General features: G+C 32.3%; 2 protein-coding genes across 4 annotated transcripts; one reads left to right on the top strand and one right to left on the bottom strand.

The window, feature by feature from the left end:
• The first annotated feature begins 616 nt into the window (after nt 1-616).
• Nucleotides 617-26941, top strand: LOC136975281 (uncharacterized). 3 transcript variants are annotated; one of them, XR_010880774.1, is made up of 11 exons: nt 617-1809; nt 5049-5210; nt 6433-6477; nt 9418-9562; nt 11824-11924; nt 15442-15491; nt 17340-17478; nt 19876-19973; nt 23265-23473; nt 25135-25234; nt 26650-26941. XR_010880774.1 is itself a non-coding variant. In XM_067270315.1 (10 exons), the coding sequence occupies exons 1-9, from the start codon at nt 618-620 to the stop codon at nt 23451-23453; spliced, it is 2121 nt and encodes a 706-aa protein (XP_067126416.1). In that variant the 5' UTR covers nt 617; the 3' UTR covers nt 23454-23473; nt 26650-26940. The 3 variants fall into 3 exon arrangements, 2 of the variants coding, with proteins under 2 accessions (XP_067126416.1, XP_067126415.1); XM_067270315.1 differs by lacking the exon at nt 25135-25234 and having other exon boundaries at nt 26650-26940; XM_067270314.1 differs by lacking the exons at nt 25135-25234; nt 26650-26941 and having other exon boundaries at nt 23265-23514.
• Nucleotides 23660-24789, bottom strand: LOC136975345 (uncharacterized). Its single transcript, XM_067270400.1, has 3 exons — nt 24690-24789; nt 24516-24617; nt 23660-24442 (listed from the first exon to the last, which is right to left on the bottom strand). The coding sequence occupies exons 1-3, from the start codon at nt 24696-24698 to the stop codon at nt 23774-23776; spliced, it is 780 nt and encodes a 259-aa protein (XP_067126501.1). The 5' UTR covers nt 24699-24789; the 3' UTR covers nt 23660-23773.

Below are 26941 nucleotides of genomic sequence, written 5' to 3'. Positions count from 1 at the left end.
TTATAAATGTTAGTGTAATTTTGGCTCAATACCTTTAATATCTAACACTCCTCGTATATAGGATTTTTTAAACTCTTTCCGCCCTGTGGGCACTAAGATGGCCTTTTTTTCTGTTAGCCCATTATGGGTACGGTCAGGCCCAAAATGGGGCGACCGAGTGGAGAGAAACGGTGTCCGACATATCCGGACGGCCACCCCCGAAAAATTTCTTGGGCTTTTTCAACCCAGTCTGGATTCGAACCCGGTACCCAGAGCGGGAAACCATCCGGCACTGAATCATCAAATTTGATTGCATTTGGTCCGTTAGTTCTTTCTGTACAGAGCTATAGAGATCTCCTGTTAAATTTTAACTACTCCGCATATTTTAAAATTTAATTTTAAAAAATAGTAACATTTTAAAATTACGTATATATTTGCATTAGAATGTTTATCGCCATATTAATTATTAAATAAAATTTTGAAATCGAAGACATATTTAAATAATTTTACATGCATATTAATAATTTAAAGGATAAATTTGGTAATAATTTAATAATATAAAGTCGTTTTTCTTTAAAATTAAAGTCAGCTCTGGAGATTATTTTATCACGTGCTTTCATTTGAACACACAAACAAATATGGCGGCGCTTGGAAGGATCGCTACACGTGACAAAACGCAATTGTATAAACTGTTGAAATTGAAATATATTAGCAGATTCCTTGCTACAAATGTTAATAATGAAGTTAAGAAGGAAGAAAATTCGATTAAATCGGATCAACCTGAAGATTTTTTCGGTTTAGAAAGTGATATAAACACGAAAAGTTATGAAAATGTGGCCACCACGCCTGCAACCGAAAAATATCAATATTTATTTCAGAAAGAAAAAAGTCCAGCTGCCGAGAAGACATTAGTTACGTCGTTTGGAGAAGTACGTCTCGATTCTGATAACATTCCCAAGTATCATGGACAATATCATGAAGTATTTGAAGAAACTGTGTCTTCTATGTTTCCTGAATGTTCAGAATTACCATCTAGAAAGAACAGAAGAAGCTCTCTACGTCGAAGGCTTGATGAAGAAACCTCTGAAGATCCTGAATATATTAATTTAAATTCATCAGAAGCAATTGCTATGTCTAAAGATTTATCCGAACGCCGAGAGAGCTTATTCGATAACGAGCGTAAAATGGATGGCTGTGTCGAACGGTCCGGAAGAAATGAAGCAGAACAGAATATTCAGAAAGTTTCGACGGTTAATTCAAATATTTCTTCAAGTAATAAGGAGTTTTCTTTGACCGAACGTTCGAATAAAATGGATGATAATGTAGATAGAAACGATAGTAAAGTCGACTCTGAAATTACGAAAGATAACTTTATCGATTCTCAATATTTTGGTAATAAAATAGATAATAGTGATGAATCTTTAGAAGAAGAAGATAAAAACTTGAATTATGTTAATGAACAAGAGTTTAATTTTGAAAACAGAAGAAAAAGTAACATTCAAAATAAAGAAAATAATGAAATGATGGATGATTTAAACTTTATTGATGAACAATATTTTAATCAAAATAGAAGCGATGCGAATAATTTATTGCGAGGAAATTTAAAAAACACTTCTGAAGATACAGAATATGTTAAATCAACGAAGAATTTAGGAAATAATACTAAATGTCAACAAGGTAGTGTGCGACAGAATTTGAATGATGTCAAAGATGCCAAATTAGAGAGTTTTTCGGATAGTCGAAATAAACATAAGTACGAACCGGCAAACATAGAGAATCCGAGAACAGCATATGATTATGTTATGAAGTTACGGAAGGATGAAAAAGAAAGTAAATATATTAAAAGTGTTTGTTAAAGAAATTGGTTAGTGTGGCCACAAAGTTTCTATGCACGTTTGTTAGAAGTCGTCTGTATGTTTACCTCCTCCTTTGTATAAATTTTAAAGTTTTCTCTGTATACCGAACATCTACATTGGCAATTAAAAGGCACTAAAGCAATCTCGGTACTTTTCTATTACTGGGATGCCGGTTGTAATTGTATTCTGATGCGTGATGCCATCGTCTTATTGACGTAGCAGGAAAGTATGAGAGTAAGAAAAGTCAAGTAGGTTTAAACATTTCTTAGCCGGTCGATATAGACGGTATACCATGTATATCGACTGGCATCCCATTAACAGAAAAGTACTGCAATCTCTAATATCTGTAAAACGTATTTCATAAATATTTCTCTTTCTCAATGCCTCAAAGTGGATTACTGGTTTTATTCAAATAATAGCAACAAATACTATTTTAAACCATATTTTTTCTGCAGTTACTATTTGAGAGTAGTTATCGTTTCCTTTGCACGAACCAATTGACGTCTATCATTAATAAAATATATAAATACAGTAGAACTTATTTTAAATTCAAATATATGGTAAATTTGAATATTTTTTTCTAGACCCTCGAATGAATTTCCTGTAGACGTAATGTAAAAAGTTTCTCTTTAATTTGAACTTTTTTTTTACTAATTTAAAGTAAAATTGTGAGAAGTTTACAAAAAATCATGTGTAATTTTCAGATTTTCAATAAACTTGAGGGATTTGCTTTAACAATCAAAATACAGTTAATTTATTGTTATAGTAATGTATTTTATTTAATATTTTTAATTCCAATATTCAAACTTCTCTAATTTAAATTCTTTTGCAGTCTTTTCAACTTTGAATTATGTAAGTTCTACTGCATTTATTTATGAAAGTGTGATTTTTAAAACAAATCGTACTTGTAATGTCAACTGATATCCTTTTTAAATGAAGGTTACTGTCCAGTAATAAGATTAAAAGCTACACCTTATGTATTGTATATACTGTAAATTTTAAACATTTCATTTTCCATTAAAGTTTGTTAATTAAGTATGGTACCTGTCTACCATAGTTTATGATGATTATTAATTTTGTTTCCATAAATTTTCAGAAATATAACAGTAGACACGAGTACTATTTGAAGGTGGTTATCATTTCAAGCTTTAAGAATGAGATATGGTTACTATTTGAATAAAACTGGTATGTCATGTTAACTCCAGACTTACAGAGACCACATTATATTAGATCAGTAGCCATTGCACTGTCTACTTAATATGTTGTCAAGATATTCAGCAACAGAGATCTTGGGCACAGTTTCATGCATAGTAACTTTGTCGGTGCGCTAGAGAATCATTAGATTTTAATTACTTTCCTTAATATATCATTCTAGATACAGGCGGCCCTCGACTTTCGCACATTTTTAAAAATTCAACTTTTTAAATATTTTTGTCAATAATAAATAGTTTCCTTCCATGCAGAATGCTCATACACTACAAAATGCGATAGCTTGCTCTACGTTCTCAGACATGCATTACTTCCTACAATAGCGGACTTCTCGGAATCCTAATCACTACTGTGTTGTTCCGAGCAAGAGGTCAAAACAGTTTCAGTCTTGCATTAGGGCGTGCGTCAACATGTGTTTTGCCAATTTATTTGTTTATGTTTAAATATTTCGTCCTTATAAATTGATAATTTTGAGTGAGAAACGGAGAAACCGCAGTGTTGATACGAACAAAAAGAAATTATGGACTCATAAACTTCATACGATCGAGACAAAGATGGAAATAATTAAAACATTCTGAAAACAGTGAATCTTTTGCTTCAATCGGACGTTCGTACAATGTAAACAGATCTATGAAATGTTCAATATTGAAAAATAAGAGTAAAATTAAGGAAAAAAGATTTTAAACACAGTTTTTGGTGCATATTTTTTACATCCCTCTACTTTCAAGCATTCAACATTCACGCACACTTTCAGGAACCAATTATGTGCAAAAGTCGAGAGCTGCCTTTAATTATTTAAATATATTAATATAAATTTTTCTCAAACAGAACTTATAAAAATAATCTATAAAATTTCAAAAAGATACTTTTTATTAATGCTAAAAATTGAAATAAATTACTTCAAAATAGAAAATAACCAACTTTAACCAATCTTCAATATTTTGAATTTTGGAATACTTAATTTTAGAATTTAGTTTAATAATTGTTTGAATTCATAAAAATTATTTAGAAAATCGTGATAATATTAAAAGAAGGATAAATTTTCTACGAGATGTGTATTTGGATTTAACTTATGTAATATACCCACACTCCAAAGGTCACATACGGCATTTGGAAAAAATCAAAATTTACAAGGCAGCAAGGGAAGAATTGGTCATCAACTATAAAGACATCGACTTTCTGGCTCAGGTGTCAAGATTCAAAAAATTACACACAAGATCAGACATGTCACTAGCACAAACTGATCAATAGGGACTTATGTATAATTGTTTAATTTTAAAGTTTTCAACACATGGCATTTTGTTTTTAGAAATGAAAACTAGAGTTCTATGTTTGTAATACAGCTGACCCTTGATAATCCGACGCTTTTGTAATCCGACATGCTTAGTAGTCCGACACATCTCCCGTCAAGGTCACCGTAGTCCCCGTCTCGTTACGTGTCTGCTTGCAAGAAGGATGTCGCGACACGAATCTCCCCACCCAATTTTTACACGATGACATACATTTCTTGTGTTTTCTGTGAGCAGTTCCGTACGTACTGTATTATTTATGTCTATACATACTGTATGTACATTTATTGGCTTCCATATTTCTTTTAATAAACATGTTTTAGTTAACCGAAAATGGCGTTTCATTTCCATATTAACCTAGGCAGCATTTTACTCATAAAATGTAGGAATATTGTAGGCTACTGCTAGCAAAACAAGGCCAAATATGTAATTGTTTTCGGTAATCCGACACCCCTTCGGTCCCATACCTGTCGGATTATCAAGGGTCGGCTATACTTCAGAACCCAAAGATGGGGGCTTAAGGTCACCAAAAACATTTATTTTACAGTGTAAATATTGAACTTTACTGCTGAAGTGTGGGTGTATTACATAAGTTTAGTGTTTCTCCAGTTACAATAGTATTATTTAATTAGACTTTGATAGGTATTAATTTAATTTACATAGGTTAATTTAAATATATTAATTTTTGTTTAATCAACTAATTTTTATTTCTCAGAAATTTCTGCAAATGTTTCTCAAGATAAAGATAAATTTCCAGAAGACAAAAAAACGGACAGTAAAGGTTTTCGTATACTGAAAGACCAAGTTAAAGATTTTACAAAGTTTCCTCAAGAAACTGTAGTCACAATGTTAAAAGATTCCATTATATATAATGATAGTAAGTCTTATTTTGAATTAATTTCAATTTTCTATTTAAAAAGTAAGTGCAATTAAAATTTTTAGTTTTAAGCAATTCACAAGAATTAATTGCAGAAACCGAATAAATTTATTCACAAGACATAGACCAAGCAGTTAAGATGTCGGCTCGTTGCTCTGAAGATCTAGGAACAAATCTAGACAGATTGAACAATCCCAGAAATTTTTGGGGTGGTCTGTCTCTTACCAACCAGCTGTGCCCCATTGTGGGCCTGGTCAAAACCCATTATGATCTTGATTTAAAAAAAAGTCTGTCTTAGTGCAGGGGGAAAGGGTCCAAAAAGAAAGAAAACAATAAAATTTCAGTAAAAACTTTTTAATATCTAACATTTATGAATTCATTAAAAGATCTTCAGGCTACACTACATTTAATATCAAAAACATTAGACAGTCGGATTCCCCGGTCCGTGCCAGTTCTGAGTCGGCTGTTAGTTGCCTGCCAAAGCAGTCGCATCCGTTGTCAGGACAGACGCGCCACGTAGCTGGGGCATTCCACGGGAAGGCCCTGACGCTGGTCCGGGCTCGACCGAACGCCCCAAAGGGAGACAGTCTTGCCCAGTCCCGGTTCAATGCCGCATCTGCTTTGGACTCCAGCCCAACAGCCCAGTCCTCAGAGTCTGATGTTGACACAATGTGTTTTCTGCCCAGTGCTCTTCCCGTAGAGACCGAAAGGGAATCAGGTTAATATTCCTGAACCTGGACGCAGAGATCGGCCCTTCGGGGACCAGTGCAGTAAATCAAAAACATTCACAGAATGTCTATGGAGTAAATATACGATAAGTTACAACGGTCTTGGAACTTGAAACAGAACATTTAAAGTATAAAAATTTCAGGAACATTTGATTAAATACTAAATAATAATAACATAACATTATAATTGTTTACATTTTCTGTTTATACAGTTCTAAAAATATTGTGTTATCTTCAGTTTGAAGATTAAGCAATGTATGGCCGTTTTAAAAATCATTTATTGACCGACAAACTCGAGTTATCCGTTCGTATGCAAGACGTGGTTTGAGCTTTATACCGGTAACTGGTTTGATGGTCCAAAAAACAAAAGTTCTTAAATTTTATCAAATTAAAATATTGTGTAGATTCAAAATATCTCACGAAATATTACATTAAATTTATCTTATAAACTTTATTGTTTTTCTTTTTTAACATTATTTAAATTATTTTTTCAGATGATATTGTTGCTATTTCGAAGCCTTACGGTTTAAGCTGTCAAGGTACGTTTATGTTAATTATAATGCGGAAAATTTTGATACTGATTATCACGGATATAACCAGAAATTTCTGAGTGTGGGTCACCCACATCACCGATGGCTTGTGTAGACTTAGAATTAATTTTACAGTAGCAGGTAGGCTAGTGTAAAAATGCAATTGCCCAAGATCACTAGCAACACATTAGTGCAAAGAGGCCATATCAGTATGGCAGCACCTTGCATGTCATATTCAAACCAGTGATGATACATGCGATATGCTGAATAAAAAAATGAAAAGGCTGAACAAAAATAAATATTAAATTTTATTCTTCTTTACTTATTGACTGTTTATATAGCCTAGTATTTGAGTCTAATGTGCCTATTTTCAGTTTCGTTCAGTAGTGACTTTTTTACACCGTTTACTTTCAAATTCGTGTGGGCCAGCAGAGAGAGGGGTGGAAGAGCACTAGTCTGAGAAATGTTGCTCCATGTTGCTATATTCCTGGATTTTAATTAGTTCATATATCCACCATATATATACAGGGCTCAAAATTTCAGGTTTCCACTAATGATGGCGACATAGAAAAGTTTTTCTGGGACAACTAAAATAACATAGTTAAAACCTTTTCACTACCATGTAGTTTTTTTCTTTCCACAGAAAAAAAAATGAACTGTGAAACAATGAGATTGTCTTGTGTGATAAGACTGTCAGACTTAAATCAGAATTCTGATCATCTGCACAGCGGTACGTGTGGCAGGATATGGCACCACCAAATACAACTATATCCTAAACAAAGTTAAAAGATCTCTTTTCCCAGTTACTACCTTATGTTGCCCAAGGGACTGGACAATAGTCAGCCCCTCTTTGCCATTTTGTGCTGCCTTACAGCCTGGATTTGCCGTATTTTTAGACAAAATAATTTACTTTTAACTACTACCCCACGCCCTAGTCCGAGGAGGCTTTTACGTAACGACCAGGATGTGGTTTCGATCCTAGAAAAGTCTGACATAGATTCCATTCTGTTGGAAAACCCAGTCTCAGGCACACCTACTATCTACGTTTCAGCAGAAAGTTGCTATTTTTTAATACATATTGTCATTTCATTTACATTTGAAATAACATATTTTTTAGTGAACAGTTGAACTATTTTGAACAGTTAAACAATTTTATATAGTTACAAAAGTTAAATTATTGATAGATGGCTAATTATTTGACATCTTTGGATCCAACTACCATATAACCTTCAAATAGCGGATACTGTCGGGACCAAGAAGTTTGTCCACGATTTAGTAATTAGTGATGTTCATTATTAGAAGATAAATGATGGCAGCTGTACTGTATTTTAACATGGTCACCATACAGTGAAAACACCAAATTTGCATTAGGAATGTGAATATACTGAAAAGTATAAGTAGGATATATAATTAAAATATATATACATTGTATTATTTATGTTTTCAGCTGTAAAAATCTCATCTTAATTGAATTCTAAATAGAAAACAGATTAGACAGGCTACTTTAAATGGAACGTAAGAATTACAACAAAACATAAATGTTGATTAATTATTAAGTCATCAAAAATGATTTGGTGGAAGTAACGAAAAAGAAAAATGAAATCATTGTTATGAATAGAAGGACGGACGGAGGTCAGTTTAGGTGGTGAGAGTTCAAATGTTCAGTTACAAAGGTAATTTACTAGGAACTGAAAAGGGTAGGAAATGTATTTGATATTCTTGCATTTATAATGTCATCTATGATTTAAGTGACTAATAAAAATTAATATAGTGATTTGTCTGTTTTGTAGTCACCAAATAGCAGTGGTGTAGCGAGGGGGCAAGGGGGTGTATCATGCACCAGGAGCCACTCGCAGAGGGGCACCCAAATGGTCTCCAAGACAAACTATATGTGTTTCTGGAGGGTGGAGGGAGTGCCAGTAAAGTGTTGTGCCTCGGGTGCCAGTTATGTTCACTACTCCACTGTCAAATAGGTGTAATTTTTTGAACATTTTTGCTTTTTCAATAAATGATTTATTAAAAGTTATATCTAAGTTACCACAAAGCTGTTAAGATCATATATGACGTCATAGTAAGCCTAACAATCACCATAATTAATAGCCCGATTAATTACAGAAATTGTTTGGCTTAGTATCAATACATCTGGTTTCGGAAAGTTGATATTTATAATGACGTCATAAATGCGAGAATACAAAACATCTTACTGCGCTTTAAAGTGGTCGGCAAATCACTTTTGTAATTTGAACTTTTATCACATAAATGCTGCTGTTGTAACTATTTTAAGTTTCTTTTTATCACTACTGTACTGCAGCACTATATGTTCTTGTTGAACGAATGAATAACTCAGGAAAAGTTAATGGTTTCTCGGTACCGTAAGCTTGATTCCAACAATAAGACGAAAGTTTAATAACATTAATATGTATGACGATAAGTAATGATTAACAACTTAACCAGATTAGTCTTCTTTAACAGATAAAGAGTATTGTTTGGCTTTTTACCACCTGCTCTCCTCCCCTATTCCTATTTTCAGCCAGTCTTTATTTGACACGCAAGGTCAAAATTTGTCATCTCAAAGAGTATTTGAACTGATTCTTTGTTTTTATTTTAAAATATTTCGTACATAATTATTTCAGAATATTGAAGGCGATACATTGTGTTTTTGTAAGGTTGGTTACGGACGAAAGTATCTGCTATTTAGAGGTAAATATAATAAATGTCCTATTTGAAGGGTCTGAGGATTGTAAAAATATCTGTTAAGTAAAGTTGTCTACTATTTGGGAGTGTCTGTTAATGGAAGTTTCACCGTATTATGTATAACTAATTATCAAATTATATTTTTGATTAAAAATTGTTCAAATATTAAATCAGATTTTTAAGCTGTTCTTTCAAGGCAGAATCTGAGATGGCTGCCTTAAATAAGTATCGTTAAACTAATTTATATTTTTGCAGGTGAACCGGGGAGAAATTCGAATGCGAACGTCAAATCTTGTCTTCCCGAATTAGCACGGAAAATCGTGAAAAAATCTGCAGATCCTACATTATATCTTGTTAATACAATCGGCAAAGATACAACTGGAGTAATTTTATTGGCAAAGTATAGTATAATTAAAATTCTTATATTTGCACATTATTTTAAATACAGTAGCACATCAGTTTTCCAAAATAATAGGGGTGAAACAATTTCGGATAACCAATCACACTTTGGTAGAGAAAGAATAAAAATAAATATCTCAAATAAAGTACTTGTATTTTATGGCATATAAGATGCAACTTTTGTCAAAAAGAAAATATCCAAAAAATTTCCTCGCGTCGTATATTTAAAATTGCAATCTCTCGTATGCTAATGAATTCCTCAAACAGCCTTCAGTAGGTTACAGGTAATCTCTACCTAGTCCAGCTCTTGAATGAAATATATTATTGTTTCATTAAACATTATTATTATTATTATGTTGCAATTGTCTTGCTCGGCTGATACCAGTTCCAAGTGTTATGCTGGACTAAAGTCAAGGCATAGCTACTCAAACAAGTGTGTTTTTACAATTGTTTTTTGAAAGAAATCACTTATTTTGCTTTGTTTTACATAGTTGTCTTCTTTTTAAAGCTGCTAAATTTGGGTTGCTTTTGATTGTCATGAGAGTTGAAAAATCTACTCCAGGTTACATTTCTAAACATGTGATGCTGTTTCTAATGCATCAAATGCTTTTCTATTTATACGGTAATAAATAAAACTCTGGCACTAGTATTGGTAACAAAATAGCTCAATAGCGAGCCTATAGAAGATTACCAACAATTGTTATAATTGTCGGCAAACCTTTCTGGACTCTTAAAGTTTTTGGGTAATTGATTCTCTACTGTAATAAATTATTAATACAGAAATTATGTTCATTAGCAAAACCATTTTCCATATATAACTATTTGCTAAATTAACACTAAGATAAATTTTAAAATTTATCTTAGTGTTAAGTTAATTGACGTTACCATTTCTTTGTAATAAGTTACAAGGGAATGGTTATTTCTATACATGCTCACAAATATTTATATATTGTCATTAAATCCAATTACATATGGCCTTGAAGTTCTGAAGATCTTTATTCTCTTTATTCTTACACATTCATTTTGGACTTTGGCATTTTAATAGCCTGTTCCTCTACAGTTACAATAACAAGAATCAAAGTTATAAGTTATTGCAGACAGGACATCTAAATTTCATCTCTCTACTTATTGTTTTAATACCATTGGTTTATAAACATATTTTAAATAATTTTCACATATTAGGTTTTTCCTACATGCAAACATATATCTATATCTATATATATATATATATATGTTTATAAATTTAAGTATCTGCTAAACACTTTTGACAATATAATCTTCAATAAAATACGAGGGGTGTTGAAAAAGTATCGGACCTTTATTTTTCCCGTGTAAACCAATGACGTGTGGAAGTCCTCCTTCGGTGGAGATGTGGAGGGGACAGTCATGAGCAGTTTTGAATTTTTTCCTGCATGCAGGAAGCATCAGTCTCTGGCAGTTGGCCTATGAGTGAGGACGTGTAGTGAGTGCTCGTCGGATTCCAGTAAGTTGGAAAATGACAACAACATGAGCAGCGATATTGCATCAAATTTTGCCAAAAGCTTGGCAATACCCAAGCAGAAACCATTTGCAAGATTCAACAGGCTTTCGGGTACGATGCCATGAGCAACACACGGATAAAGGAATAGTACAACCGCTTCAAAGATGGCCACACATCAGTGGACAGCGAACTGCATTCATGCAGACCCTAAACAAGCCGAAATGAGACTGTCATTGAGCAAGTGCGGACTTTGGTCATGGTGGACCATCGTATCACAGTCAGAGAACTTGCGAATGAGACAGGAGTAAGCCTAAACACAGTTTACTGTCCACTGATGTGTGGCCATCTTCCAACTACTGGAATCCGACGAGCACTCACTCATAGGCCTCACTCATAGGCCAATTGCCAGTGACTGATGCTTCCTGCATGCAGGAAAAAATTCAGGACTGCACATAACTGTCCCCTCCACATCTCCACCGAAGGAAGCCTCCCACGCGTCATTGGTTTACACAGGAAAAATAAAGGTTCGATACTTTTTGAACATCCCTCGTATTAAATTGTTAAATAGTATTTTACATTAAAATGAAGAACTGCTATTATTGTATTAACTGTTATCTAAGTTTTAGTAAAATATTAGTATAATTGTAAACAGCTTTATAAAGCATTTATTATTATATTAATTATTTTAAGTAATTTATATTAAAATTTTATTATTATTTAAAACTGAATTCAGAATTAATTAATTATTTATTTATTATGATTATTTTATAATTTAATTGTAGAACAAAGCAAATGGCCCACCATCTTACTACCCTTTTAGCTGAGAATAAAATTATAACAGTATATTGGGTTATAACCAGAGGTATTCCAGAATTACCAGAAGGTAAATATTTTCAATCACAATATTTAAAATAGAAAATGCTCTTTGCTTGTTTTTTGGTGCATTGGTTTGAGAATTTACCATATTACTAGTAGTTTTGTTCCTATAAATTATCTTACACTTAAGACGATGGGGGCCGTGAAGCCTCGACAGTCTAATCGGCTGGCAGTCCAATAGAGTATGCCGCCTAAAAATTCAGGACGTGGCGGGTTAATTGCATTAGTTTAGTTTTATAAATAACTACATTACATCTGAATACCATTATCATTTACCTAGGCCAAAGGAAATTGAATATGAATATGTAGCTTATTGTTTATTTGAACAACTGTTATACATTTTGTAAGTAATTTCAGTTTATAAATTATGAAAGAAATAATTTCATTTTTTATCTTATTTTGTAGCTGAGTATAAATTTTTTAACAATTAATGCAATTAAATTAACATGTTTAATTTTACTGTATAAATAAATATGTTAAAAGATAATATTTTATATTATTACATAATATACAGTCAGACCTCAGGATACGAATGCCTCTGTTTACAAACAAAATTTTGAATGCCATGTTTGCTCTGATTGCCGTAAGATAACTTAGTTTCTGAACAAGCTACTCGGCAAGAACGATGAACTTTCTGTGCTTCCTGTGTCAAAGAATGTTGACAGCCCAACCAACCAATGACAGGACTATCGATTCAGAAATTAGTGGCACCGAGACCACCTCTTGTCACGTAACAAACCACATTAATTGATATCCACATAATACAAATGGCATTCGAGAATTCGTGTTTAAATATGCTTAAATTAAATGAAATGACAAAAATTTATTAATATAATATATGTTATAATATTAATATTTAATACTTATTAATACTAGGTAGTCAGTTAATTAAACTAAAACTAATAATTAAATTAAAAAATAATACTACATTACCCTGCAAAACACCGGGATGTGTAAAATACTGCACTCTTAGAACCTATAACCGGTGTGATATAAAAAATAAAGGATGTAGATCACCACAAACATTGTGGCTAGGGATTGCAATTGCTGGATCCCTCATCTAGCAATCCAGCTGGATCCAGCGCATTTTTTGGCTTACTAGATTCAGCGCTGCGGATCTGCAAATACTCAATTAACTTTCTAAATAATGGCGCAAAAGTTTACGTTGTCAGCGTTGCGACTTTGCTAAGTGCGCTATCGCTTGGCGGCTCAGACTCTGAATTTTCCAATGACGAATGGTCACTAATCAATGAGTTGATCACCAGTCTTCAACCGGTTAAACTGGCCGTAGAAGCTCTCTGTAGAAGAGAGTCGAATTTGATAACTGCTGACACAACCTTGAAATTTGTCTAGACAAACTAAAAAGCCAGGACACGATCTTGAGTACCAACCTTTCCGATGCACTCCGCAAAAGAATCAGAAAACGGCATCTTACCGAGGTCACAGGGATGCTAATTTACATACAGAACCCGAAGAAGTATGACCAAAAAGTTAGAAAGCCCGATTATTCTTTCACAATGCCAAAAAAAAATGTAATGCGTCAGGAAATGAAAAATATTCTGAATCGTGTAAATACATATGTAGTGGAACCAGCAGCAATGGCAGAGAAGATTATGGAGGTGGAAAACAATGATCCAGATGACCCATATTCCTTGAATTTCACATTGGAACAAGAATTGGAGATCCAACTAAAGTGTGAGAAAGAAAACTTCATGAAATGGAAAGAAACTAGTACTGAGAAGGATTATGATAAGTTATTAAAAAAAGGAAATGGCTGTTTATGAAAGTGGGGAAGTCAGAGGTAAAAACTTATCTTTGATTTATGATTATTTGATGACTCTCAAACCTACTAGTGTAGAGGCTGAAAGGGCCTTCTCTGCAGCGGGAATATATATGCAGTTCATTAAGAAGTAGGTTGGGAGACAACACCATCAATACCATTTGTTTCTTGAGATCCTACTTCCAGAAAAGTCAAAAAAATAACAGAAGTGATTGATTTAATTTTATTTAATCCTTTAAAATACTTTATTCAAGACAAGACTAATATTTTATAACTTCTAATTCTATTAAGAGTTTTTAACGTTTATTTTATAAGTGGTTAGTGGGCTAGGCTAGGCAATTTTATTGTGAAAATTAGTGAGAAACTGAGACTACCTAGTTATTTAAATAGTTAATTAAATTAATGAGTATCTTGGATATATGATGATATGAATGTATGTGATTCATGATTGTGATGATAATAACTAACTACTAGACTATTACTACTTACTTACTACTTCACTAACACTAATAATTAAATTACTTATAAATAACTACAGACTGATATGTAGAGTTTATATAAGAAAACTGACAAGACTGATAGCCACTTACCCACTGATTATCCGTCCTTACATTATTATAATATAATATATTAATGTAAATTAATTAGTAGAATTACCTTTGCTATTATTTAACTTAAAGATTACATTATAATTATAATCTAACTAAACATTTAAAGTTAATTATCTCTATCTCAAGTGTCAAACCGAACCAAAGTTAAGTTTGCTACCTAAACGTGTAAGAAGTTTTACTGATTTATAGTGACCAGTCTAAATTACAAAAGTTTCTTAAGTATTTTTTAAAAAATGTTTTATTTCTTTAAAAAAACCATAAAATGCTGGATAGATAGATAGATAACACTTTATTGCACCAAAAATATATTCGCGCTGGATCCAGCTGGAATGATGTTGGTCCAGCAAAAATCCAGCTGGATTGAAAACACTGCTGGATTGCAATCCCTAGTTGTGGCAGCCTTCCCGGCGAAACTCGTACACACTACGTCACACAACGAACACCTTAAGTGGCTTGAGGCCATTCAAATCTACAAATCGTCCCTCAATGAGAACTGTATCAATTTTAAGGATGAGTTTGTTCTGTCGACAGCATGGCAGGCGTTGATGGACTCCGAACTTTAAGGTCACGGTAGGTCAACTTGACAAACACACACGCATCTCGTGTAACACCTTATAATTGTTTCTCGAATTTCCTTTAACGGTTTGCTTCGTCCCATCAGTAATTCAGTCTCACACCTGGGGAAGAACTGCCAACAGTTCGAAAACATTTGTGGTGATCTACATCCTTTGTTTTTTATGTAACACCGGTTATAGGTTCTAAGAGAGAGAGCATTATTTTAAAAATAATAATTAAAACTGGCCTTTACACCGAAACTAAAATTGGGGGTTGGGAATGGATTAATCAATTTTACATTGTTTCTTATGGGAAAATTTGTTTTGGTTTGAGAACGAACTGGTTTCCAAACAACTTTTAGGAATGAATTAAGTTCATAAACTGAGGTTTGACTGTATATTTATATTACTGTCAATCAAAAAGTAAAGAAAATTGCATATAATCATGTAACAAAAAGTCAAAAATTTTCATTAATTATAAATTTTGTTAAATATCCATGAAAATATGAAAAAATTTAAAATCATTTATGAAATAGTTTTTTGTTTTCATTATTGTTAATAAAGTTTTATATCTATTAGGTGTTATTGATATTCCTATTGCTGAAGGTAGCATCAATGGAAGAAAGAGAGTAAGTTTTGTTTCAGTGAAAATAATTAAAATCATTAAATATAATTAATTTTATAAAAAATATGATGAAATAATTATAATCTGATGGCTGAGCAGTTAAGACATCAGCCTACCATTGAGGGGGCCTGGGATTGAATGTGAATTGTAAGAATTTTTCTAGTGGTCTGTCTCAGATATGTCAGATCTCTTCTCTCACCATACAACCATTTCCATTGTAAACCTGCCCAAATTCACAATGGGTATGAAAAAAGAGTCTCTTAGTGCATACAGAATGGAGAGAGTTAAAAAATAATCTTATAAATTATGTAAATATTATGCAATGAAACTATTCATACACATAGATACTCCTCACTTAACCAATCTACCTGTTTAACAATTGCTTGGACTTATGACCAGCTCTCCAAATGGGAAATCTCTTTTCTTAGTCTTGGTCTTAGTCTATCTCTGACAGTTGGTCAATATTCACAATCTTCAAGACTATGTATTTTGTTTATAAATTTGTACTTGCACATCTCATTTAAAGGATTTGAATAACTGTTTTTTTATGAATAAACTTTAGCAATTAAGCTCCTCATTTAATGACCATTTTGCTTAATGACTTAGTCATAGGAATGGAACTTCTTTAAAGTAATGAGTGGCTGTATTAATATTCTCTCTGCTATTACCTTGTTGAACTATAAAAATATTTTGTTAATAATAATAACAGTAATTGTGCATTGTTACAGTAATACTGAGATGACAGAATTGCAATTAGTAGTAAATTGAAACAGGTGAGCAGTGGTGCAACTGTATTGTGAATGGTTACCAAACATACATGTGCCTTATCATCAAGCATTTGCATGTTTCCATTATATATTGTGTGAAAAGGAATCATTCAAAGTAAACAGCCATTGTGGTTGGGCTAAATAATACACGCACATGTGATGGAAGATGCAGTTGTACACAAAATTGAATGTAATTCATGTACAAGTATGTGAACTATTTTATAGCACATTGGTATACCTCAATCCAACATGTGGCAAGTATTACATGAAGAATGGATACACTACTTTCATGTGCAATATGTTCAGTCATTGGAACCAGGAGATTACCACCGGTATGTGGAATTTGCATGTTGGTTTTTGGAACAATGTGCCAAATAGCCGGAATTTTCAGTTTGGATTCTCTTTACCGATGAAGCTACCTTCTAACATGAGGGTATTTTAATGTTCATAATTTGCATGTATGGGTGCACAACAATCCCCAAGCTATATGCCCTCATGCCATAAAACAATGGTTCGTCATAAATGTTTGGGCAGGCATTGTTGGAGACTTTGTCTGGGGGATACTTTCTTCCAACACACTTAGATGGGTGTAGTTACAGGATATTCCTGGAGGAGGTCTTGCCAGAACTGCTGCATGATATTCCTGTATGTGTGTGCTGATATACGTGATTTCAGCACGATGGTGCTATCACATTTCAGTCTGGATGTGTGGGAGTATTTCCACAGCATGTTTTCTGTGCAATGTATTGGTTTAGGTGGACCCATTGCTTGGCCATTACAATCACCTGACTTGTAATCCATTGATTTTTTCCTCTGGGGTGGTTACCTCAGAGGCTTTGTCCATGGTATTCCTAGTCTATGCAGTTGCCAGGAGGACTTTGTCTCCAGACTCCTGTGTCTGTGAGAGAGTTGGGATTTTTGAACATGTTTGCTGATTCATGTGCCACTGTGCAAGTTACATATTTTATGTCTAATAAACATGTAAAAGTTTAATATGTAATGATATATTTTATTACAAGTATTTATAATAATACTAATAATGTTTATGTACTATAGTTAATGTAAATTAATATTCTCAAAATCAGATGGTGTTGAAACCTGAACCTGTAGGCGAATTAAAGGATATTGTAAGATCTTCTAAATATGCAGAACGTGCAATCACTCATTACAATGTAATAGCTACTGTAGAGAATGCAGCTCTGATTGAAGTTAAACCTGAAACATGTAAGAATTCTTTTGAATATATTTTGTAAAAATTATTTAAATTAATTATAGTGTTGGTCAGGTGACTGTTTTATCATTTTGTGTTTATTGATTGCAATATGCATTTTGGACATATACATTCGTCCCTCTTCAGTTGGGTACAATAATATACCTACATAGACAAATTAATAAATGGGCTTGAATAAAAGGTCATTTTAATATCCGTAGGGTGGGAAGGATTTTAAAAATTTATTATAGTCAAAAATAATTATTATTGGAGTATAAATTGCTTCTTGTTTGGGTAACTATGCTAAATTTTCTATTGGCTATTAATGTGCTTCTAAATCGAACTTATCATAACGACCACAAATGACTTTAAAGTGACTTTTATCATTTTGTGTTTATTGATTGCAATATGCATTTTGGACATATACATTCGTCCCTCTTCAGTTGGGTACAATAATATACCTACATAGACAAATTAATAAAAAAAATAAGCATCATCTCAACACAGTCAAAAACCAATATGATCTATGCCTAGTTTTTACTTACAATATTTAGTTAACAGCTAAAATTGCCTATCCTTTTTTTAATAAAACCAGCTAAGTATAGATTAAAAAGTAGAACCTATTAATAAATGAATAAAAACAAGGTCTTAGCATGCATCGATAAATTCCCGACAATAAATTTTCCAATATAAAAAAATAAGGCTTACTTTTATCATTCCCATAATTTCCGAATGTTTTTCACCAATATCCAGTTCACTAACCATTGTGTAAATGACAATCGTACTCCCGTTTTGCCACCAACCTTTTTATAAGTTTTACATTATTGTCTAATGGCCGGAAAATGTATCCACGAATCACGTAATTTACACCAACATTACTATTAATTTTTATTTCTGGTTTTAATTTAATTATCTCCAAATGTTCTAATATTTTTCTCTTTCCAATTTTGATAGTATTCTTTTTAATCTCTCGGCCCCGAGTATTACAATGGCAAGCTACTGTGGAGTATTGGTTATTATTTTTGATGGCATTTCTGTGTTCTTTTATTCTTATACCCGGTTCTCTACTGGTTTCTCCAGCATGTTTTACTATTAGCACAACTACACTGCAAATTATAAACCACATTCTTAATATTTAAGATATTTTGTTTTGTTTTCTGATTATTAATTGATTATTGTCAGTTTTGACCATACACAATTCTGCCAAAATTGAACTCGAGCAGAACCCCTTCAGAATCCCTTTTGTGTATAGGCCTAAAGCACATCCTTATATTGAAAATAATTCTAGATTTACAAGTTCTAGTAACCGTGGAGGCATATTAATAGCCAATAGAAAATTTAACATTTTAAAAATTATTATGTTATAATTAATACTTATGAAATAAGTTATTTAAATAAATATAGTAGCCCCTTCGCGGATTTGAATAAGTCGTACTTTTTCTTTGTCTCCCAACAAGCACAATATAACGAGGGAATATTGTACTTATATTAATTTTACTGAAACAATTTTGAATGCCGAATAAAGGATGAAAGAATAAATATATTTTTATGTACAATGTAATTTTAAAGGAATATTTATTTTTTATTAAAACATGCCAATTTCAGTTTTGCAGATTAGAGAGATTGCTTTATATTAATTATAAGTGAATTAATTATTATTATTAATTTAAACTCATCAGATATTTAATGATACAGCCAAAATCTTATTTAAAAACATCTGTTGCAATTAATTAACAGACATCAAAGACAGAAAAATTGTTTTTAACACATTTATTTATGAATATATGATACAGATGTTTTTGAAAATCTTTATATATAAATATAATGTCTGTTACTTATTACATTCATTTATTATTATGATTTTTGTTCAAATGTCTTTTAATTAAGGAAGCATAATATTTAATAGACAAAAGTCTTTTTAATGTGAAAAGTTTATAATGTTGTTTCTATAATTTATCTCATTATACTGATTCTTGAAAAACTCCCATAAGTGTACTGTAATAAAGCAAATCGATGGTCTTCTCATAGTTTTGATATAATAAATTGTTCGTGAAAATACATTAAATATAAACTATAATACTACACTAAGATGACCAGAAGCAAGTAAGAGTATTCGGTAGTCATAACGGAAAATATATGCAATTCGTAAAGACTGAAGAATTGTTACAAATTACCATAAAACAGAAATCTACCGTATTAGATATACTTCACACATTTAAACTGATTGAAATTACCCAATTAGATATACTTCACACATTTAAACTGATTAAAATTACCCAATTACTGACTATATAAATAAGATTAATAATCGACTGATATTTATATCAATTATTTATATATAATAGATTTTATATTATAATATTAAATTCCTATTTATTATTTTTTTAATTGATAATTTTTGTTTATAATAGCTGTGAAACATCAAATTAGAGTCCATTTGGGTTTTGGACTTCGATGCCCGATACTAGGAGATCATAAATATTCTCATTTAGATAAATTAGCACCTCAAGTAAGTCATATTATATAAAATGTTCGTTAAATAAATTATATAAGTTATATTTAAGAATGTATTAAACCAGCGGTTCTCAACTTATTTTATTTGCAAAACCCTTTTTCGTCTTGATAAAGTTTTGAATTTTTGACAATTTTTACTCATTATAAATAAAATAACAGATTAAAAATAATTTATTTTACATACAAAAAAAGAAAGATTAATAACGGAAAAGCAAATAATATTAATTCAAACTGGTAATTAATATGAAGGATTAATTTTTGCGGATGATTTTGTAAGCAGATATAGTGGGACGAAAGTATTTGATTTTTGTAAGTTACTGAACAATCGAGTATTTAAATATTGTTACCTTGTGGACAACACTCTTTTCAACAGGAATGAACACTTGTTTTTAGTTTTCACATACATGGAAGAATCAAATGATTCAATTCTCCACTATTAGATTCAATGGATTTCATTTTTCACAATGTGAGCTGTGCATAGATCTATTCCTATGGAATATTAATAATTTTTGAAACTACGGAACCTCGCTTAACAAGCATAATTCGTTCCAAAATCTTACTCGTAACGCAAAACAACTTTTCTCGTATAAATTAATGTAAAATACGATGATGCATTCCATGCCAAAAAATTACTCAAATATTTTATGTATAATGTTTGTTCAAAGAAAATTATACAATACTAGCGGATGAATCTGGCATTGCTCAGGCAAAAAGTAATGATGGCAAAGATTAAAATTACTAGATTATAGCCAATCTTACCTGTTTTCACCAGGTGCAAGAATTAGGTCCCCCTCTTCTTAGACAGAAAATTTTTTAGATGGGTCTAAAAATATGTTTGATTTCCTGCAAAAATGCAAAAAACCACATCCAAAATAATATAGTAGAAGCTCAGTTCTTCAGGGCAATACTTAACCCTCTCCCTCTCCCCGCAGAGGGATTTTGAAAAATCCTTTCTTAGTGTGCATTTTCACGACGTACCCTAACTGTGTACTAAATTTCAACCTTCGACTCTTAACCGTTTGGGCTCTGCACTTTATTATTGTTATTATGTTATTATTATCAACTCATCTCAATTATTTATATATATATATACAGTGGTGCCTCGTATAACGTACGCTGCGAACAACGGACTTTCTGTTTGGCCGTTACGTGACTCGAGCAACGGACTGGCTGCGAACAACGGACTTTCCGGCATAATTGGTGACTGCTCCATGGATGCGTTCTTTAATAGCGGTCGCTCTGCGTCTCTGCTACTATGGAAGTGCGCTGCTGTTTATAGGCATTTAGGAACGACAGTGAAAGAAAGAAAGATGCCGGCGCCCGCACTATCGATAGTATCATGATGGAGGAATGTATAATTCTAAAATATGAGCTTTAAAAGGCAAAAGAAGGGTCCCAATTGTAAAATTTAACCATTAAATGGATTATTTGTTGAAAGAGCATTCAAAATAATCTCGAAAAAAATTCATAAAGACACTTACATGACCACGTGCACTAACTTGCGCTTTCACAATTTCTAAATTCTCATTCATAAAACCACATAATGGACCCGGAAACGAAACTATCTGAGCCATGGAGGACGCCATGTTGCTTTCCACCGTAAACTACTGCTACAAGCGGCCGTTTTTGCCGTTTGAAGGTGCGCACTCCCACCGGAATTTAGGAACACGTTCCGCAGGAATTTTTAAATGGATGTCGCTCGCTCAGCATTACGCGGAGGAATAAAAGAACGCACCCCATGTTCATTTTTTTATGATACAGTACGGTTATTTTATGCTGTGGAACGAATTAGATGTTTTAACATGTATTTCTATGGGAAAATGCATTTCGTATAACGGACGTTTCACTTAACAGACGTGCACCTGGAACGGATTAAGTACGTTATATGAGGCACCACTGTATATATATATGAGTTGATGATAATATTTTTATATATATAAATACAAGTTTGTTTTGAAAAATGTGTGATCACAAGTGACACTAAGATGCTAGCGGAACGAGTGCTAAACGCAGACTGATGGAACATGTACACAATCCAGGACTTTCCCTCTTCTCGTCACTCGTTATGCGAAATGTCGCTTGTTAAGCGAGTCATTTTTTTACAATTTGTTTTGCTCATTATGTGAATTACTCGTTAAGCGAGGTTCCACTGTATCTGCAAAATCATATGCATGCTAAACGTGAAAAAATGTTTAAGTTTCTGTTGCCCAATTAACCGTCACCCACTTGATTATCACCTACTTGACTGCCAGCCAGCTGTCACGTACCCCAATAAAACACTAGTTGAAATGCACATGCAAAGGATTAAAATAAAGTTTTAAATTTCCTTCGTGGTTCATTTATCACTTGATTTATAGGACATTACTATTAGTTATTCCTCTGTCTGAATAATATAATTTACCAACTCCCAAATGATCTTTAATATATGATCATTTGGGAGTTAGTAATAGGATTTAATGAAGATTTTGCTGGTTGTTAGCATTTGCAAAATTTTATAAAACTTATCCCTGCCATCAGAATGAAGCTTTTTGCCATTTTATAAATATAAATAATATAAAAAATTATTATAACAAAATCTCATAACAGATGGCACCACACACAATTTTATTTATTGTGATTAATAATATAAAAGTTATTTTTAAAATAAAACCTCGTAATAGCTGGAAAAGGTTATCAATCTACATCTAAGATCTTCTTCAGGTTGTTCTCAGTTCTATATTGGAATATTTGAGAATATAATATAATATTTAAAGAAATTAAATAAAGTATATGCACTAAAAATTTAAAAATGCAAATAGCAATAAGTTTAAATAACTTTTCTGTCCTATCATTTCCAATTAAGCTTTTTAGGGTTTTTACTATGTATAAATCCATCCCTCTGTATAAACAAGCCCTCTTTATAAAGTCCAACCTGGAGGACCAGGTTGTTAAGTCTAGTACGTACTCTTTTACCTTTCCAACTTGGGATGTTTTTGCTGGTAGTGGACTACCATCATTATAACTCTGGGTCATTGGTTTCACTGAACCCCTTCACCATAATAAGGTAAAGACATCGGCACGTATGCAACCGTACCGGGTCGCTCTCTCTCGTAAACAAGATTCTTCTACAGTACTCGGCGAAGGTCGAGCAGCGAAACAGTACACATATAATAATATATACAATATCGAGTTATTAATTACGTAGTTACACTTAAGCAATTAATATTATTTTAAATATAACAAGAACTTTTAAAATAATATAAAATATTTCTATATTGTTGAATTGAAGTTAAATATTTTTTTCTAGAGACTTCCTGACAGCATGTTGAGAAGACTGGGCATTCAGCAGAGCAAAGTGCGCTACGTGCCAATGCATTTACACTTAAAAAACCTAGTCATTCCCGAAATATTGGATGGTAAAAATCTGTTCTTTAAGGCCCCGCTACCTCCTCACTTTAAAGCAAATTCACGCAGCTTAAAGTTTAAGAAAAAATGAAAGTTATTTAATTTGTTGAGGTAGTTTTTATTAAATATTTATGTTTTTTTTTAAAGAAAAATGTGTGTTTATTATTATTATTATTACTACTAATTTTCGGATACGAATAAATTACAATCTTTGTCGTATTCATTCATTAATTAATTTTTCTTATGCTATTAAATTCCAAATTTTTATTCGAACTTTTTACAGAATATCTTTTTGATAAAAGAATTTTAATAATTATATAGAATTATAAATTTTTTTCATTAAAAAATTGAAACTTCAAAATGTTTATGATAAATTTCTTAAGAATAGAATAGAATATTTAATTGTATAAATTAATTTAACGAGATCTGGAAGATTTTTTCTACTTCTTTCTTGATCTCGTTTGTTTTCTCGTCGTCAGTGGCGTCGTCAAAGCCTTTTCCTGCCGCAAACAAACTCTTTACATTTTCTCCATTTTTTTCTATATTATATTTATTCTTATTATTAGCAACTCTACTTCTGAATAACTTAGATAAAGGATACTGAATTTCTGGTAATTTTTCCTTATGAGATTTCCAGTTTTGATCAATTCTCTTTGGAGAAAAGTCAGAACCGTCCTTCAATCGATCATTTTGACTCTCTCGCACGTTGTAATTATTATTTATATTGAATTTTTCTGGATATTTCGGCTCTCTAACAATTTTTGCTTCGTTCTTTTTCGACTTCGATCCGACATTTATTAGTGGATTAAGGATGGATCTCTGCTTTGTTTTGACGTCAAACTCAGATTCTTCGACGAATTCTGGGCGATCTTCGGCGTCAAATGTTTGAGAATCGTGATTTTTTTGGGCTACGGGTGCTTTTAAAACAGTGTATTCATCGTCGATGTTTGATTTTAGCTCATTTTCCATTAGCGTCGGATTCTCCTCTAATTTGCTTTCGGGAATTTGTGACAAATACGACAAATAATGTTGCTCCCTTGCGCTTTGAGACAAATCTCTTTTTTTAGAGCCAGATTTAACCTGTTTAATTATTTAATTATTTAATAAAAATACATATTTTAAATGCGGGAACACGCTTTAGGAAGAACCTAACCTGAGAGTGGGTATCCTCCGCTCCAGCACCAGATTGCTTAATTTCACTTAAACAATACAAAAACAGAAAAATGACTGCAAAGAGGTGTTTGCTGTAAAGAACCTAAATAAAAAATTTAAAAATTTAACATTCAACAGGTTTTTTTTAAGGTGAAATTTAGATATTAGAACTTACAGAAATCATTATTGTATAAAGAAGGAAATATTGGAATATTTTGAATTGATCTTCACAGAATTAATTTAAAATTCATGAAAAATAGAACAATAAAATCGAATTTTCTCACAACAGAAAGTATTTATAAATATATTAATAATAAATTTTAATTATTTAATTAAAATGTCAAATTATTAAATATTCAATAATAATAATATCGTTAATGATGGCAAATAGATCGATTAATTGATATTTTATTAGCCAATGCATACAAAATTTGGCAAAATTTATTATGACTTTTCTACATTATTTTTATTTTTGTGAATATTTTGTTTTAAATACCAAAAATATGAAACGTAAAGGTAAAAATTGCATCGATATTCGATTTTTAGAACTCATTAAACTATAAAAAAAATAGGTTAAAAGTAATTAGCCTGGTTTGTTTTATCTGTATCTATGACAACAGAAGAGATGATCAACCAAGTGAACATCCCCTTTATAATAAAAAAAAAAAGATGGCAGATTTCATTTCTCTTCTTTTACTCCAATATTACAAGTTTCTAAAGGTAAATTTTATTTGTTTTTAATACTTTAAGTAAATTTTAAAAATGTCTTGATCGTTCCTAATTGTTTTATTTACATCATCATCCAATATGGAATAACCAAAATCAATGTTCTAGTTATAAAACATTCGGTTTCTACAATGAAATTGTTTAAATTTTACTGAAATAAGTATATTTTTTATTATTGTATAGTCGAACTTCCAATAACGGACTATCGCGAGTACTGTTTTAAATAAAAATGCATAAAAAATAACCTCCAAACCACGGCCATTTTTTTTTTTTAATGCTCCCGTTAGTGGCCATTGTTCTGAAGTTTGACTATATACTTAATCGGGGCCTGCTGCCCCTAATCTTGGGCCATTTCTCGAGAAGAGGAGCTGACAGAGATGACCCGGTTTTTCTAATAATGGGATGGAAGAATACGTTTATTGTTATCTATGTATATAATCGATGATGATGATGATAATAATAAGCGCAGAGCCCAAACGGTTAGGAGTTGAAATTTGGTACACGAGAATGTAGTACACTAAGAAGGGATTTTTCGAAATTCCCCCCCCACGGGGGAAAGGGAGAGGATTAAGGCTTACCCTGAAGAACAAGACTAGAGAATTTTTAGATGGGTCAAAAAATACGTTCGATTTCCCGTAAAAACGCATCTAAAATAGTAAAGTAGAAGCCGAGTTCTTCAGGATAATCTTTAACCTTCTCCTTCTCCTCCTCCCCGGGGGGGATTTCCAAAAGTTCTTTCTTAGTGTGCATTCTCGTGGCGTACCGTAACTGTGTACCAAATTTCAACCTTCAACTCCTAACCGTTTGGGCTCTGCACTTTATTATTACGTATTATCAACCCATCTCGATTTTAATATTACTGTACTTCACAAGTCTAGAAGAAACACTAAAACATAGTGTAAAAAGCTCTACAATTCATCTTCTATCACACTTCGGGATAAAATAAAACCTGAGGAGGACCACGACGCAATAGATCTTTATTTCGAGGCATATGGTGGCATCTGCCTCCGTATGCCTCAAAATGTAAGAGGTGTTAAAAATTCCTCCTCGAACTTTTTGATCTGGAGCATTTCCGAATGAATAAAACTATTAAACACTGGTAGTTGGTCGCGGGTTTCACCTCACCGGGTTTTCTTCACTTGTCTAATACCTAAATAGAGGCTAGTTTCCTATAGAAAGTCCTGGTGTGCACTACTTTTTGGTAGATCATTCGTGTATTACATTACCTTATCCAACTATTGCGTATAGAAAAACACTTGAATTTTACATGATAAAGTAGTTTTTTAGTTTTAGTTCGAAATTCGAAATATATATGCTACTTATTTCTTTTCGATTTTTCTATTGTGTTTTAAATATCGCATTTATGTAGAGTATTTAGGTTATTTATTTATTTATTTATTTATTTCCAGAAAGATCAACATGGCATTAGAAGTGCACACGGTTGTATCCATCGTCTTCCTTACTGTAGGTTCCGTAATGGTATTTGTAGGATTGGTTCTGTGTTGCTTGATCAAACCCGAACTTTACGTCCGAGGACATCTTTACGATCGCTTAGTGACGTCGGTTCTTCCGCCACCCCCGGCGGAAGTTCCTGCACCGATATTTCCAACCGCACCTTCTCCTTCCGATTCGGAATTAATGTGTTATAGTCCCACTTGGAAAGGTATTAAACTATACAAGGGTCCGTGGGACTGAATCAGT

This window comes from Centruroides vittatus, unplaced genomic scaffold (assembly GCF_030686945.1).
Source record: "Centruroides vittatus isolate TY-2023 unplaced genomic scaffold, ASM3068694v2 contig_370, whole genome shotgun sequence".
NCBI lineage: Eukaryota > Metazoa > Arthropoda > Arachnida > Scorpiones > Buthidae > Centruroides > Centruroides vittatus.
Note: the sequence above shows the minus strand (reverse complement) of the source record. Positions and strands in the feature narration are given on the sequence as shown.

What these genes read in the sequence shown, in the direction of transcription:
- LOC136975345 (XM_067270400.1), bottom strand. An exon ending in CGGAGGATACCCACTCTCAG is followed by an intron (nt 24,443 to 24,515) that starts GTTAGGTTCTTC and finishes ATAATTAAACAG; the next exon opens with GTTAAATCTGGCTCTAAAAA.
- LOC136975281 (XM_067270315.1), top strand. Translation starts at nt 618, where the DNA reads ATGGCGGCGCTTGGAAGGATCGCTACACGTGACAAAACGCAATTGTAT. An exon ending in GCATCAATGGAAGAAAGAGA is followed by an intron (nt 15,492 to 17,339) that starts GTAAGTTTTGTT and finishes TCTCAAAATCAG; the next exon opens with ATGGTGTTGAAACCTGAACC. An exon ending in TAGATAAATTAGCACCTCAA is followed by an intron (nt 19,974 to 23,264) that starts GTAAGTCATATT and finishes ATTTTTTTCTAG; the next exon opens with AGACTTCCTGACAGCATGTT.